This window comes from Parasteatoda tepidariorum, chromosome 9, assembly GCF_982258835.1.
Source record: "Parasteatoda tepidariorum strain Cologne lab strain chromosome 9, Ptep-v5.0, whole genome shotgun sequence".
NCBI lineage: Eukaryota > Metazoa > Arthropoda > Arachnida > Araneae > Theridiidae > Parasteatoda > Parasteatoda tepidariorum.
Window position 1 is genome coordinate 6,294,602 of NC_141763.1, and position 18,138 is coordinate 6,312,739.

At 26.4% G+C, this 18,138-nt stretch overlaps 1 protein-coding gene across 14 annotated transcripts in view; it reads right to left on the reverse strand.

The window, feature by feature from the left end:
• The window catches only part of LOC107451863 (uncharacterized), a 114,748-nt gene that overhangs the window by 71,647 nt on the left and 24,963 nt on the right, over positions 1-18,138 (reverse strand). For all 14 annotated transcript variants that reach the window (XM_087150743.1, XM_087150742.1, XM_087150739.1 and 11 more), the window contains 3 exons: positions 16,790-16,932; positions 5,780-5,945; positions 266-363 (listed from right to left, as the gene is read on the reverse strand). In XM_087150743.1, coding sequence (XP_087006869.1) covers positions 266-363; positions 5,780-5,945; positions 16,790-16,932 — 407 coding nt within the window. The remainder of the gene's footprint in view (positions 1-265; positions 364-5,779; positions 5,946-16,789; positions 16,933-18,138) is intronic.

The window sequence follows — 18,138 nt, forward strand, 5'->3', positions numbered from 1 at the left end:
TCATAACTAAAGTAGATTAAATAAGTGAGTAAAAGTACTACGGATGAATTAATTTTTATACCAAAAGAATTTACTAACTTCCTTTTAATGAGATTGTCGAAAAGTTCTAATTTTTTTAAGATTTTATTTATTGAACTTTAGAAAATGTTGATTACAAGAGCAGTTAGTTAAATTCCAGATAGTCGGTGTTTTTCATAAAATTCTTTTGAAAATGTAGTTATACTAGTAAAAACACAATGTAAGAAAGTAACAAAAGTATTGGTACCTTATTATCAACAATGTTAGGATCTAAATTCGATTCAAGAAGCACTGATACACAATTCAAATAACCACTTCTCATACAAGCATAATGTAGAGGTATACCTCTATGAGAGAAAAAAAAAGAATTAAAAACCGAGTGACTAAAATCAAAGGACAGAAAAATACATCATTCCAAAGAAGTAGGGGTTGTCTCCGTATGTAGAAAATAATATGTAAAATACATGCACAGAAATGTGCAGGGTTGATTGTGTGCCCAACTCAAAATTCCTGAAAATTTCTTGAGTAAAATCATTGATATTTTCAAAACATTAAATTCTAAATAAATTATATACAGCATAATTTAAATGAATAATTATGTATAAGTTTACTTTTATCTCTAATCACATTTATTATTCTACCAGAAAAAAATATTTACAAATGAAAGATGCCAAGTATAAATTCTAGTTCTAATATTTTTAGATAAAATATACGAGAATTTTTATACATAAATGTGATAGATGATTTCTTGAAACTTCTGGACCTAGGATTTCTGGAAACTTCCAGAACGTGGTTAGGGAAAAATCCGGAAAACCAGATTTTTTCCGGAGCACAATCACCTCTGCATGTGACCCAATTATTATCTATTCTAAAACAATAAAATAAAAATAATTAAAATACAGGACACGTTTTGTGGTTAAAAAAACAAGTAAATTCATCATTGCTGGATATAATTAATTCAGAGTCATTTTTTTAGTGCTTAAATAGTCGATCCTTTTTGCTTTATCATGCATATGATTATCATATATATGTATGATGTTCAGAATTTTTTTTAAATCCCAATTGGGTCACATGGGTTTCATCTTCATTTTACGGAAACAAGCATATGCATTTACTGTTTTTTCGTTTGCATTTACTGTTTCTTTCATGGCTGTTTTTTAAAAATTTATTTTAAAATTATGATTAACGAAAATTACGATTGAATTTATTTTAAAATTTGATACATAGTTAGATGTAAATATATAGACTCATTTCTGTAAAATGAGGAAAATGAAATGGGTGAAGATATGTGACTCAATTAGGATAAAAAAATTCTGAAATAAGAAGATGAAAACATTTAACTATGTATTTCAATCAAAAGGGATAGACTAAAGCAAAAACTGAACAAGTAAAAAAAGAGTTATTATGAAACTAATATATTTTATATCAATGACTGTAAATGACTGCAACAGTAAGAAAAAAAATCATGAAACCAATTTGAAAAAAATTTAGTGACTTAAGATTAAGATGATAAAAATTTAAGTCCAGTCTTAATCATTATTATTTATTAGTTTAAATAAAATAAATAAATAAAATTAAAAAATCATATTCTGGCATGATTTAGCATTGGAGCACTACTATTTTGAAATTTAAAAAAAATCCACAAAGTTAATGTAAATAAATAGAAATTCATTTTCATTAAATGATGAAAATGAAATACCATAAAAACTACTAAAAAAAGCTATACTAAACACAAATACTGTGATCGGTATTCAGGAGATATGATTTTACCTGTTCACATTACTGAAAAAGTTTTTGTTAAAAGTTATTTTTTTATTTCATTGCTTTACACGTTACTATACATTACTAGACAATTTGACAGACCAAATTAAGCTAATTTAGAAAAAAATAAGTTCACATTTTGCTCTTTTTTATCAGTTAAACAATGTAAAAAGATAAGGTCTCAAATTACAATTGAAAAATTTTAGTTGTACAAAATTTAGACAAACAAAAAACTAATAGAACTATTCTAAAGAAAACGAAAATATCAACCAAATCAATATAAAACCTATTAAAAAGGATGCATTCAAAACAATTACAGCTATTATACAGATTCAGATCTATAGTCAGAAATATACAAATCTAACCTAATAACAAGGATTGATTTCACAACTAATTAAAAGAAAAGCATTAAAAAAATTTTAACAATGAATTTTAATTCAAGGGGTGGACAATACTCAAAACTGAACAAATTGAAAAAGACAAAGAGTTATAAAACTAATAAAAAGAATAAAACTAATCAATTTTATAGTAAATGACTGAGAGAAAAAAGCATGGAATCACAAAATCAGTTTAAAAAGATTCAACATCAAGATAAAATCTTAGAACCAATAATAATGATTATTTCTATTTATTAACTTACAAAATAAAAATAATTAATATCATCTGGCATGATTTAGTGCAGACATAAAATAAATTTTTAAAAAATATCTACAAAGTTTATGTATATACATAAAGACAAATTTCCTTAAAACACAATCCTTAATTTCCTTAAATGGAATTGAAAAAATTATTATTGTTTTTTTCAAAGTAAACAATGTTAGTGAAAAATGACAATGAAGCAAATGCAAATACATAGACATTCATATCTATAAAAAAATTCAATTGATTTTTTTTCACATTAAGCATGTACTACGTGAAAAATGACATTAGAGCTAATTTGAATACACAAACATTAATTTCTATTAAAAGATTAAATTAAAAAAGATATTTTTTCAAATTGAACATTGGAAAATAACATTACTTAGAACTTATGCGTTATAAAATGATATTAATATAAAAAATCAACACATTTCTTTAAAATATATAGTGAGATTTTTACCCAAAAGCATTCTGAATGTTTGCAGGCATTTCTTTGTGGAGTAACATTTGAAATAAATATGCATGTCCTCCTAAGGCACACGTAAATAAAATCATTTACTATATTATAAACAATTATTTACATATGGACATTTTGGTCAATTCTTGGTTTATTCCTGTTATAAATTTGATTAGTCTATTTTGATTTAGACATTCCATCCCATTTCTTACTTTTTGTTATTACAGTAGCTATGTTTCAATAGCCTTAAATATAATTTAGCTTTGTTTATTAAACTATTTATTATTTCAGGTGACTGAAAATCAGGAATTTTAAATCATTTAAAATTCCTTAACATAAAACATACCATAATCAGTCAAATGACCGTTTAAGAACTTTTGAATCGAAAATGTGCTTATTATCTTATCGTTTTTGCACATTTGACTACATGACTTTTTTTAACAATTATATGGTTAATATTTTATTATAATTTTTTTTTTTTTTTTTTGTATTTTGTCTGTTTCAAATAATACTTGTCGTATACCAATTTCTACCACAACCAGTCATTTGACAGGGAGAAAAACTTATTGCTTGATAAGTTTATCAAATCAGAAATTACAATATAATGTGTGTTCAACGTATTGCATTGGATGAGTTGCACATTTATGCAGACTGTTGCATGATTAGTTCAATCAGATTAACTGTGACTTCAAATGTCGAGAAAGTACCAAATATTTTAGATTGGCATTTTTGTGTCAGAAAAAGTGGCAAAAACTAAATGTTTCGGTGAGTAGCTTATATTTTATTTTGATAGCTTTCCTTAATATTTAACTAACTGTTAGTTTTCACCCAGAAAAATGTCGAAACAATCAAGACAGCAAAAGTTTTTAGAAGAAATAATATTAACTATAAGAATAATTATAAGCATTATAATTCTTATAATTATAGAAATAATAGTAATTAGAAGAAATATGTTTGCGGAAAATGTAGAATAGAAACACCCTGTATATGTAAAAAATGACTTAAGCAATGATTTAAAAATTCTTTTTCTTTGTGTTTGTAATACATAAAAATTGGCAATACACAAATTTGTTTAATTATAATAAAGTTTTTTTAGTTTTATTTCCTTCCTAACATCCATCTTTGATACATTCAATCAAGAAACATAAAATCTGGTCATTTGACAGGCTATGGTAGAAATAGGCATGTATTAAGTGTTGGTATGTTTAGTGCAGGATAAAGGCAAATTCTATTGCAAAAAAATAATGCACGATTTTTAAATTCAGAATTATTTAGTTCAGAACAGAAAGTAAGATAATTTAATTTTGTTGCATAAATGAACAAATAATGTGAGTCTAAGATTAGTATATAAAATTTTGTTACAGTACTGCCGCCTTAAAAAAATAAAGACGCTTCAATTAGTTAATCTTTCTTCATATCAATATTTAGTTCAAATTTGAAAAAATTTATTAATCCAATATTTTTAAAATCACTGTAAATATGCCACTAATATATTTTTTAAATATGTAATTTAGAGGATGATAACTCAATTCAAAATTAAAAAATTCTACGATATGAGTAATGTATTGATAATAATAGATTATCTTTAAAATCAAATGAAAGAGACAAATCAATAATTGTGAATCTCTAATCTATAAGAATTTGTGACTACATTTGCTAAAAATAATAAATAAGGGTACGACCCCTTAACTCACAGGCTTTCAGCAATGGCGTCATTCCACATTTGTCTTTCTTATTGATAGGCACGCCATGCTTTACCAATAACTCAATTGTAGATAGATGACCTTTCAGAGAAGCATAATGAAGAGCTACAAGATAATTATTTAGATAAAATTGACTACTTAACGGTAATTAGATAAAAGGCTGTTTAAATATTGCATAAGCACCCAGCAGGAGAGAGGGAGTTTGCCATCTACTTATTTTTGCTGCCAAGGGAGGAGGGGAGTTAAGACCAATGCGTGTGATATTAAAATCATCTTAACACAATACAGAGTTTTGATCTTCCTGAATTAAATGTAATTATCAGGGGCTCACAGAAAAACTCAAAATTATTACATGTTCAGCTGGGCACACCTGCAGAATATGTTACATTGATCGAATGAGGCTTGGAAAAAATGCAGGTAATTTTTTATCTAATTAACAAAAAAAAAATTGCTAGAAAATTTTGTGACGATAAAAAATGTGTCACAAAATAAAACAAAATGCAAAAACATTGTTACAAAATTTTTCTCTGTAAAAATAATCAATATATACATTTTTAAATTTTGTTTTAATATATTAACTTAATATGGCAGTTTTTTTATTTGTTATTTTTAATTCCTAAATTTTATACAGAGTTCCCATTCAATTTCAGAAGAAAAAAAAGAGTTAGTGCTTGTCAGAGTTAAAATAAAATTCCCTGACAATACCAGGTTTTAAATGTCCATGGGTTTATAAGCAGACCTTGAATTTTAAATAATTGTCCTTCGTTAAAAAAATATTATTAAAAATATTATGGGAAATATAAAATGATCTGATAATTTTCTGCCTTCCTGGGCAGGTCTACAAAATATACCAAACATACATATATATATATATATATATATATATATATATATATATTAAAAACAAATCAGAAAAAGTAAGCATTATTATCGAAGAAGTATTACTTTACTTTTTACTTAGAAGTATAACATGAAGGAGTGAGCATAAACATGGATATGATTATTTTGTATGTTCATTGAATTTCATCAAAGATGTGAAACAGATGCTAAGTTAAAGTTATAAATCAATTTCCACAAATATATATATATATATATATATATATATATATATATATATATATATATATATATATATATATATGTGTGTGTAAAATATGTATATAAAATGTATATATATATATGTATAAAAGAAACTTAATACCTGTCAAACCATTTTTGTCAGAACAGTCCAGTACAACTCCATTCTTTGCCATAATTTCAATGACGTCATTAGCATTAATTGCAGCAGCCCATAAAATTGCATTCCTTCCACTGGCATCAGCAATGTCATAAATGAAAGATCTCGATAAAAATGTTTCCACAACTTTCTAGCAAAATATACAAAACAATTCTTAAAAATTTCAGTAGCTTCAAAAACAAAGTGTTGAAAAGAGATTTAACTTGAACTTTAAATGCATCGTAAATATTTAATAACTTTAAATACACTGAGGAAAATTCATAAAAATTAAAATTTCTCAGCTGTATCTACAACATGTTAATTCAAAGACAGTTGTTACACTTTTAAAGTTAGTGAGAAGGAAACTTACCATAATTATACATCTGATTCATTGCAAATGTTTCTTTTAAATTTTTTTACACACTAAATCATGAAGAACATTATTTTTAATTGTTATTACATGTTAAGTTCATACTTACCTTCTTAACTTTTGCCTGGATGCAGCAAGTTATAAAAGCAGTGAAAACCAGAGCTTGTAATTAACATATTTAGCTTGTTTGACAAAATAACATACTTAGCTTTCTTAAGAGTTTTGATTAGGGAAGCATATAATTTAGTTTTATTTGATCCATTATATTTATAATCTCATCAATAAATATGATTAGAAATATATAAATTTAAAAAATGATAAATTTAAAATATGATTGCCTCATTTAAATAAACATAAAATGATATGTATACCTGGTTATGTTTTACTGAGTAACATATATAGCTGCCAACATGAATAGGAAAAAAATCCAGCAGATTTTATCAAATAAAATAAATTTCAAGATAATGTACTAATATTTTATACATACGGAATTTTAGAAGTTTTTATAGTCAACAAAATAAAAAAACTGCTATGTTTTGCAGTTATGATTTACATTAAATGAACTTGATTGAAACTAATTATTATAAGTGAGGCTCGCTTCCTTATGTATTAGTAATATTTATTTAAATATTTAAGCAAGTAATAATATGTGCAAAACTTTTATTTTGATAGGAAACTTACTCAATTTTAGGAATTTTCTGAAATGTATAAAAACCATCAGAATTTTTATTAAACCAGTAGACCAGGGGAGACTTGCAAAATCGAGTAATCTCCTGGAAATTCCAGTAGAGTTGGCAACTATGAATATGGTAGGTAATTGTTGTAACTCTAAAAAAATTAATTTAATAATGTTTAAAACTAAAATAATCTGTAAAATGTTTACAAAAATAAGGGTTAGGTTTTAAGTTATTTATTGGTCCCTAATTACATATCTTCGTTTTTTAAAACAGAGAAAAATATTTTTTTTAAACAGACATTCATTAACATACAAATAAAACACCCAAACTCTACTTTGCATTAATTTAAGTAAGAATTTCATCTAGAGAAATATAATTACTCTTTTTGACAAATTTGAAATATATTTCTGTACTGAGAAAGTTTTAATTTAAAATACAAGTTCAAAAATCCAAACAGGGTTAAATATGTTTAAAAAATATAACCATATCAAATTATGAGGAAAACTTAGCATTTATATTATATATTTACTACTTGGCATTTATACCATCATCATACTATACTATATATAAGGCATTTATACTTAATATTGGCATTTATACCAAAAATACTATATCTAAGTATGAGGGGAAAAATTGAGTTAATTTTAAAAAAATAGCTTAATAAATAAAAAAAAACCTACATAAATTATAAAAATAATACCAAATGCAAGAGCAAAAATTTAAGAATTTCTAAACTTTAGTTAAGTAAAATAATGAGGGAAATAGAAGATGTAAAGAACTTATAAATGAACAAAGAAATATGTTTCAAAAATGCCATCATGCTGATAATGAGAAAAACGGATATTTTGAATTCAGTTAAAATGTTTTAGCCTTATATAGATAAAAGAAAATCACAGCTACATAAGTGACAAAAATAACCCTCAGAACCCAAAATAGCATTCAGCATGTCTTAGTTTTAATTATTAAGTAAATTTACGGAGAAAAAATATGCTAAAATAAGCAAATAACATATCTATGAACATTGTGAATATGTAGAAATACAATAAATAAAATGTAAATGAATTTCTTACAGCATAATTATGAAAAGCAACATAAGGTAAAGGAGTTGCACCAGAGTCATCAGCACTAGTCTAAAGGCTCTTTTTCAATAAAATATCAGCAAAGCCTAATGCACAAAAATATGCATCATCAACTATAATGACATAAAAAGATATTGCCAAATAATAATGCTAAAGACTTAACTAGTTAGTGAAAACTTGACATAGAAAAATTTATCTATCCAAAGTTGATCAAGATTTGGCAAAATGAATTTTGAAAAAAATCAATTATCAGTCAAAGTCCTGTAATCACATTGCTTAATATCAAATAAAAACCATTTTTTAAGTAAAATGCTTAGATTTCTAACTAAAATGGATAAGACTATTGCACGATTATTACAAACTAATCCTTGATTGAAAACAACCATAGTTATTTTTATTCAAGCTCAACATCTTCATGAATTTATATATGCAAAGACTTACAATTTGTTAGTTAGATTTCAAATCAAGAAAAAATTATTTAAAATCAGGAAATATAAAAAATAAACTCTTCCAATTTTCACATGACAGAGCAAATCAATCTTCCTTATTTACATGGATGTAACTGAAATATGCATAAGTATTAAACAGCAAATTACGTACGTACGTACATACATGCATGCATGCATGCATGCATACATACATATAATCAACAAATTGTAAAAACTTTTTTTAAACTTGAATTTAACTTCTTGCCTCTGGAATATATTTGGGAAAAACGCGCCAAAAAAAAAAAAAATGTCTCTTTAATTTTGCTTCCTAATATCATCAAAATGTTAGAAATAGATAATTTTCTATAAAAACAAAATTTTAAATGAAATAACTACCATATTCAACATTTTTACATGAATGGGAAATGTTAATGTACAGTAATTTTTCTCAAATTACAGCAAAATAAATTGAATGCCATAAATTTCAAGATAAATATAATAAACTAATAGAAAAATATTATTATTTATATCAACTGTCATGAATTCCATCTAAGAGAAGAACAGCAGAATTTGAAAAAAAATCTGACAAATGGCTGAAAACAACAGAATCTTTCTCATGAAAATTCAAAAACAAGTATCACCATCCAATGGAAAAATGGTAAATTACATATTATGCATTAGAAGTGAAACACCGATTTTTCTCTTGCGCAAATTCAGGCCAGCATTCTAAAATTGGCGCATTTGCCTTACCCGAACAGAGTTCAGGCATTACAGGCAAAGGGTTAAGTTATCAAGTGAATATTTTAGATTTAAATAAAAATTATTTATAAATGTTTTTGTATAAAAACATTTATAAGATTAATATTATTGATCATATAAAGATGTGTAGATATTTAAACAAATTAAGAAAACACTAATAAATTCATATTACAATTACTGAATGGCCTATGTTAAATTTTTATTAAAATCTGTAATTTGGTCAATATTTCTTCAATGAAAAAAATTCATTATTTTTGAAATGAAAATACAACAAGTATTGAAACTAAACATTTTTGTTAAAAGTAAAATGTTCCTACATTCATCCTATTTTATAATTCAAAAATTATTAAATGTTTAAATTCAATTATTTTTTTATATAAAATGGACAAAAATATAAATTGCATAATTTAGAATTGAAAAATCTGTAACATAAGGTTTCTTCCTGTATTTGCTAAATGTTAAAAGATTGGAAGCTCCTCAATTCATTCCTTTTTTAAGATCTTGCCATTAAAAGATATTCAGGTTTTTTTTCTTTCCATAAAACAATTTAAGAGTGCAGCAAATTTCCATGAAGAATGTGATAACGTCATGATACAATAAAAAGTCTCAAATTTTTTACTTCATTATATAGGGCAGTTAATCAGGCATCTCAACTCTCATAATTAAAAAGAAAATCTTAAAAAGTCCTTATTAAATCAAGTTAATCAAAGGGAGAGTAAAATTTCAAAGTGCTGCTTGTTGACTGCTCTATGAGTGCAAGAATCCAGCACAGTATAAGCGAATGCAGATCCACGAGTCATTGAAATGATTGGTGCTTCTACACGGTTCTATAATGGTACACAAGAACAGACTATGGTTCAATGAGTTGTGAAAATCATTAGTAAAACATTGTGAAAACCACGCTTTTTGTTATCTATAGTGACAATCAATGTGGCAAAGAAAAAATTTAATTTAGGAAAAGAAAAAATTAAGCAATTTTTACAAACACCCAATTTAAAATGCATCTTTAAGCACTTTTTAAAAACGTTCTGTCCCCTGTCCTTATTCATTGATCAATATGCCCATTGAAATTCTTCTTTATATTCGTAGAAAAAACAAAAAAATTCAAAACAAAAAGAGTTTTGGACAATTAAGGTTTTGAAGTAGAACTGGTCAAATGCCCGCATTAGTTAAAAGCAAGAATGTAATTTGATATGATAAAAATGAGATTAATAAGAAAGAGATTTTTGTTCATCATATTTAAAGTTTGGTTATAATTTTGCTTACATACATCTGCTGACGAGATTTTTTTCTTTTCTTCCATGTTGGATATTCCCATGTTTCAATGAATGCGCAATACCTTTTTTTCGTGTTCCCTTTGTGATTTATTGTGTTTTTGAAACAACATAAATTGTGTATTTGGAACGTTATAAAGCTGAAGCCGAATTACTGGACAAGTGAATTTTGTAACTTTAGTAATTAGTTATAGCATGCACTCGATTCAATGAGGAAAACAAAAAGTCTAACTAAACACGTTAATTGATATATAGGTGAAAAACGAAAATTGTGCTTGCTGCTTTGGAGAGACAAAACTGATTTTTGAAGACAAATTTAGCACCAAATTGGGTTTAAGCTACACTTTTTGCTCAATGAACATTAGTTCATTGAACAAAGTTCATTGAGCAATGGTCATAAGTTCATTGAACATTAGAAGCTTTGGAACAGCTGAGAGCAATTTTGAAGAAAAAAATTTATTTTTTTTTTTTCATTTTTGAGCAGAAAGAGCCAAAATTTTGTTTTAAAGCATTTTGAGCAGTTGTTCCAATTCAAAAAAGAAAACTTACATGAAAAAATACTATGCAAATGCTGTTATAATATACATGCTGCTGTGCTGGAAATTGTTTGCTACTGGTATGAAGGTAAGTGAGCTATTGTAGAGTCCCTTACTAAAAACATATATGTCTTACTACAAATATGCCTAATCGTCATTAAAAAAAAATTCATGTGTTTATTTGTGCAAATTAGATTAAATTAAAAGTTTTCTTTGAACTGCATCCCCTCTCAGTACATAAACAAGTTACACCATATAAAAAAATTTTTTAACATTGTTAACAATTGTTTGTCATGAGTTTCAATTAGTAAAATGTAAATTGAGCAACAAACACAATGCATGAAAACAGTAATAGCAAATAACTCACAAGACGGAAATACAGTTTAAATTCATTTTTAAATCAATTTTTACGTTTTCCTAGCACCTCAATGTAGAGGTGTGCTAAATATATTATCTAATACATCTGTGTTGCATGTTTCCTTTAAAACCTAAAAAGGGAAAAAATTTAAATAAATTTAAAAATAACAGTCAACTATATATTGGCAATCGGTTCAAAGAAAATATGAAACTATTGTCAACTTAGTAAACTAATAAATTTAAAGAACTTTTCTCAGAAAAATTCTTATGAATTGTTAGAAATTACAGAAGAGGATCACATTTTTCAAAAAAATTAGATATACCTTTTTGCTAATACTCCTAAAAGAACAGCTAAGCATGAATCTTTAAAGCTTGTTTTTGTTGTTTGCAATAATGGATACAATGTTACAATAGCACAGTTTTGTGTGGCAAACAATATTAATATCTAAAATATCATCAGAAAGTTGCGATTAAAACTTTATTTAAATTTTCAGCAATTTTTTCAGCAATTTCAGCAATTTTTATAAATAACTCAGGGCAATATCTTTTTGTCTCTGTTTCAGTGTTGTTGATTAATTTCCTAATTTAATCCTCTATAATTAAATAATAAATTTTCTATCAGATATTAAAAAATTTAGATGTTGTTATTCCAATACGGAAATTATAAAGAATTTTTTTTATTACCTTTCTGTTTCTGTATTTTAATTTAATCTAATCTTTTTAATAAAAAAAATCTAAAGTTTTTGTTGACATCACATATCCAGGGGTCTGTCCAGGCCTAATTTACTACCTCTTAGCGGTATCTTCACAAATTCAACTTTAGAAAAAATGGTAGTTTCATGAAATACTTTTTCTTAATTGTATTTTTGTATCCCGTGAGAAACGATAAATCCATATTTTCATCACATTTTTGTGTTAATTTTTTAACATAATTTTTATGAATTATGTCTAAATTTTCACAAAATAGGTATCTCACAGAAAACCCTAGACAGACCCCTGATATCAGTCTATATTAATAGCTCCTAAACAGGTATTATTCACAATCTGTAAATTCTGGTAACACTTCAATGTTCTGGCATTCATAAGCCAGGATAATGACAAATTCACCATTTTATAGCATATAGCCTTACTTTAATTTAATATTTTGGCTTAAGACGTTTATATTCTGCTGAAAGCTATATAAATTATGTAATTTAAAAAAAAATGTATAGAAATTTTTTGATGAATAACAATTTCTTACGAGATTTAGCATGTTAACTAAACATGTGTCTATAAAAAAGAATTCAATGTTTGTAAGTGAACAAAAAAAAACCATAAAAATCATTCAACTTGACAAAATATATTAATAAATTCTTTTGAAAAAATTAAAAGTATTCCTAGTTTTTTGTCACAAAAATATATATGTACAATTGGCAATGTAATTAAAATGAAATCCAGCCTAGTAAAAATATGTAAAGAGCATATTTTGAGCTTGACTATTGTCACATTTTGTTATATTGCGTCTGAAAATTTTCCAAGAATAGTTTTGAAAATTGCTTACTGATTTAATGGGGAGGTATAGGGTCTAATCATTTCATATTACTTTTAGTTCAATGTTTCACACTACATTAAAAGAATTTTCTTAAGCACTAGTTAATATTCATTAATTTTCAGAGTTAAGAATTGTTAAATGAAACTGTGTAATGTATGGTAAAATGAACTATAAAGAATAGAATAAAATCAAAATTTTCTTTTTATATAAAATTGTTAATTATAAGTATATAAAATTGGTAATTATAAGTGAAAATAGATGTTTAGAAATGGGTAAAAAAGTTGCAAAAATTTGCTCATTTCTATTAAGAATATTAAAAAAAAGTTTGTCAAAGGCTGTTAAAAATTTCACAATATTTGAATACTCATAAGAAATTGGATTATTTTTTTGAGACATAAGTCATGGCCTGTATACTAAAACTTATTAAAATTTTGGGACAAGTCTTGTGAGCCCATACTAGGTTCATTACCAATTCCAATAGCAACATATGAAGTGGAATCTCTATCATGGACATTATAAAGAAAGAACCTATGAAACGTAAAGCTAAAATTAGTTAATACCTTGGTATTTCTTGTCTATAGATTCATAATAGTTTGAGGAGGTCATCATAACACGTTTTAAGAGAAGAGCTTTGAGGTCAAACTTTGCAATGAGCTGATAGAGCAATTTCACTAATCAGACAACAAAGAACTACCATATCTTTGCCTCGTAAATAATTTACAGAAATGTCACTGATCAATAGTCCTACAAAAATTACATATAAATTTATTGAATAAATAATTTTTATCAATTATAATTTATCACCAGGCATTAATGACATAAAAGAATTTATTTCATGCAAATTTAGTACACATAACACACATGATCTTATACATAATTTAAAATGCATATACCATCTCTTCAAGTTTTCATATTTTTATGTTCAAGACTTATCTAGTAGTCAGTAAGAAATTACACTCTAATATAGATGATACGGTTAAACTCAATGTTATTAGTTTAGTACATATTTGAAAAAGATTTAAAAAGCGTTTTAGAAGAAAAAGGTAGATTATCAGCACCTGCCTTTAAAATTCCAGAGAATTATAGATAAATAGTAGCACTTAATCTTTGGTATGACAGTTCATGTTAAACCACGACCTTCTAAACAGTTCAACAGCAAAGTACTCTGCCCTATGCCTTCATTGTTAAATGTTTTGGTATTTATCTAAACCTCATCTATCCATTCATCTTCCTCATTTTTTTTTTTACCTCGGCATTGATCATTAAAGACTTTTTTGTGCATTGGGTGTAATCCATTCTCTCTAAATGTCTTAAGCATAGGATTCTTTTTAATTTTAGAGAGTTTTCCCACATATCATTTACTCTGGCTGGTCTAAAACTCAATTCAGATTATTCTGTTCCGAACATCTTCTCCTATTTTGAGGTCTAGGGTCCAAGTCTCCCCCTTCCAAAAAAAAAACTGTTTCTCTGATCACAACTTTATCAAAACTAAGTTTCATTAGCCATGGCTTTAGATCTTATTAATTTCAATGATTGTACTTGCAGATACAAAATCAAACATTAATGTAAGTGCAGACTTAGCATTGTGAATCTGGAAGCATAAACTATGTATTTCTAACTAGAATTTTTATTGTAAAATTTATAATTTACAATAATAATTTTATTGTAAAATTACTATAGTCAATTTTTTTCAACACACTGTAGTATTAAAAACAAAGGGGAAAGCGAGCCTGAGAAATGTTGTATAAATAAATAAAATTATTGAAAATAATCTTACATACATAAATAAAACTAGATAACACAATTTCTCAAAACTGCTAAATTTTTACTTACATGTATTCAAAGTATTCTATTTTCAAACAAACATATAAATATTCAAAGATATTTGAACGTTAATTTGTAAACAGAGAAGCTGGTTGATGGGTAAATTTTTTGATTCACTTTCATAGTAGGTACATTAAAAAAATTTTAATTTCTCATTTGGTCCTTAAATTTTCTTAAATAATATGATGTGATTTATTAAAACAATCTAAAATTAATAATTTCTAAAGTCAAACACATTCCATTCTAATAACAAGATCATTCTAAATTAAAATAATCATTTACTTCTACTTTAAAAACATTTTTATTAATAGTCTGGTCAATACTATAAAATATTTAAAGAGTTCAAGTAATATTTAAGATGTTTATAGACATAAATAATTAAATGCAATCAAAACTCTGAGCAAATACAAATTTAAAAAAAAAACTTGCAGTTAACTCCCCTCCGACAATTCATAGTTGTAAAAATGTAAATGAATTTTTTTATTGGCAGGGAAAGAATATAACACATTTGGCTGACTGAGAAGCATATGCTTTATTGATGGATAACCCTTCAACTTCAATAGAGAGCCAATACTACAGCTGCATGGTATAAACTAGTACTGATCAAATTACAATCAGAGGGATATGAGACAGTGGAATCAAAGAAATAAGTTTTGGTTGCATAAGGGAATAAAAGTGCTTAAGCAATATGAGCTAATGATCACTGAATAAATCCATCATATGATCATATTATAGAGAATAATCTTCCTACGAACTCTTTTTTATCAATACAAAAACTGGAGCACTTTAAACGAGCGTTATCTTTTAAATTTATCCCTGTTGAGAATAGATGTAAGAATGGATGACCCACTGATGATATATATATATATATATATATATATATATATATATATATATATATATATATATATATATATATATATATATATATATATATAAGTATGTGAGTGTAAGGTCACCTAAAAAGTTTTTGTGCAGTTCTTAGAGGTGGCGCTAGAGTATATTTTATTTCAGTGATGTGGATACTTTTTGTTTGCTGTTGTGCTGCCAGTACTTGAAAGATAAAGTGTGTTTTGCCTCTACAGGATTGAAAATTAATGTTCAAAAAATGGACAATAAAAAGGTAAATTTACAATATGTAATGTTCTATGAATTTCAGAAATGTGTGAATGATAACACTACACACGAGAACAATTTGGCTGTTTATTTAAGCAGTGATTCTACATTACAAACTGTGCAAAATGGTTTGATAAATTTTGGCAGGGTGCTTTTATACTAGAAGTTAAATCAAGACTGGGACAACCACTGGAGATTTATGCTAGTAATGTGAGTGCTATAGAGGAAGAAAACTGAAAAAGTTCCCTGCAACTGAGTATATTGTAAGAATATTAACATTCATAACTCAATCATCATCCTACATAAAATAAGTTTTAATCACGTAATAGCATGATATAAAAAATAGAATAAAACAACATTCAACACTTAAGAACAGTGAAAAAAAAGAGGGTGAAGATCGAGAACCTGGTTGCAAAAGTTGGGCAACTCTTTAAATTTTAGGCACATTGAGAAGACTAACTAAATAATTCATTTTAACCAACTACAGCCTGGTGAAATGATTTTGTTAAATAAATATAGAGAACAATCTTCTGTTAAATAAATATCTCCATTAACGACAATGCTTATGCATAAATGGAAAATTGTATGGCAGAATAACAGAGATTATTTTCTCAAACAATAAAATTACATTGTTTGAATTTCATTACATTAGGCCAAGAGGCAGACCAAAGAAAAGAAGGATGATTTAAAAACATTAAAGATCTCCTACTGGAAGACCAAGGTCAGGGACAGAGCTGTCTGGCGAAATATTGTGCAGCAGGCTAAGATCCACCCTGGGCTGTAGTGTCAATAAAGAAGAAGAAATTACGTTAATTCGAAAGTTATTACTAGATCCAGAACAAACGTAAGCGATAACCATTCATTTTTGGAGAATGCATGTTAAGCCACCTTTCTTAGTTACATACCTATTTTACGAGCCAATTAAGGGAAGCATAAAAACATGAAAAGGCAAATTTTTTCAACTTAGAATGTTAATGAACCCTTTAATTTAAAAAGTGTATCATAAATCTTTTTTAGTGTTTGAATCGGTACTTAAAGACTGACCTTAAATTCATTAAAATGATGATATTCTCCGTCAAACCAAGATTGAAAAGTATGCAGAGCTTCAAGATGGGAAGATAATGAATCCTTGTGTAAGACCTTGGTTTTCTGGTCTAGATTCTGAGCGATCAGGGGAAGATTTTGATCTAAATAAGAAAAATAAATATATATAAGTCAATAATAAACAAAAATATTTTTGTCTTTGAAAAACATGTTCTAAAATTAGTTTTTTTTCTTTTTGCTTTTTTTTTTTTTCAAATCTTAACATAAAAAGAAGCCGGAGCATTTTGCTTTTATAACAATTTGGTTAAACAAGAATGGATTTTCAACTTAATGACCTCATAAAAATGTCTGTTTCAAAGTATAACTGTCAATTTTAACTTAGAAAGGTAATGAAAGGTTTCATAAATAGTGTTTACATTTTTATTTAAAAAAAGTATTGCTTAAAAGAAAAATCAATTTTAAATAAGATAAGAATTTCAGATAAGATAACTCTTAAAAAATTTTAGATTATAAATTTTAAATTTTTTTAAAAATTTTTATAAATTCCTAGATAAACAAATGCAGCTTGCTTTATTTTCCTCTTTAATTGTTAAATATCTAAAAGAAAAAAGTGTAATTAAAAACGTTTCACAAATTTTATTTGAGGAAAATACTGCATTATAAAATTCTACTTAGAGTAGGGGTGCACAACCTGCGGCCCGCGGGCCAAATGCGGCCCTTCGACTACTGAAGTGCGGCCCACGAGAGCTTCTAAATACAACACAATAAAAAAATTTTAAAAAATTGCAATTTTTAATCACACTTTTAAGTCATCACGTTTTGACACAATCAATTACAGCAGATTCTTTAGTAAATGTACGTTTAACGCGCTTTCTTTAAGCCGATTTTATCGTAAATATAAATGATTTTTTTAAAACAGTTATTTCCGCTTTTCTACGTGATTTCGAAAATCCCGAATTTTTATTACGACACGAGTTTTAGATCGCCCATTTAAATAATCACTTTTTGGTGCACTTTATTTGTGACGATTTCATCTTAAATCTAAGTGATTTTTTTTTTTTTTTTTTGCAATTCTTTCTTTTTTTTCAAAAATTTTTTTCGGCAGTTACGGACGCTCCCACGTATCATAAAAAATTCCAATTATTCTATTACAACATGCAAATTTTAAATCGTGCATTTGACATGCTTTATTCGTGCTGAGTTCAGCATAAATATAAGTAATTTTTTCACCCAATTATTTCTATATTTTTTCTACATGATTTTGACGATCCCGTTATTTAACTATGATGTTATTACGACACGTGATTGTTAATCGCACAATTAAATTTGATACGGTAATTTGACACTTT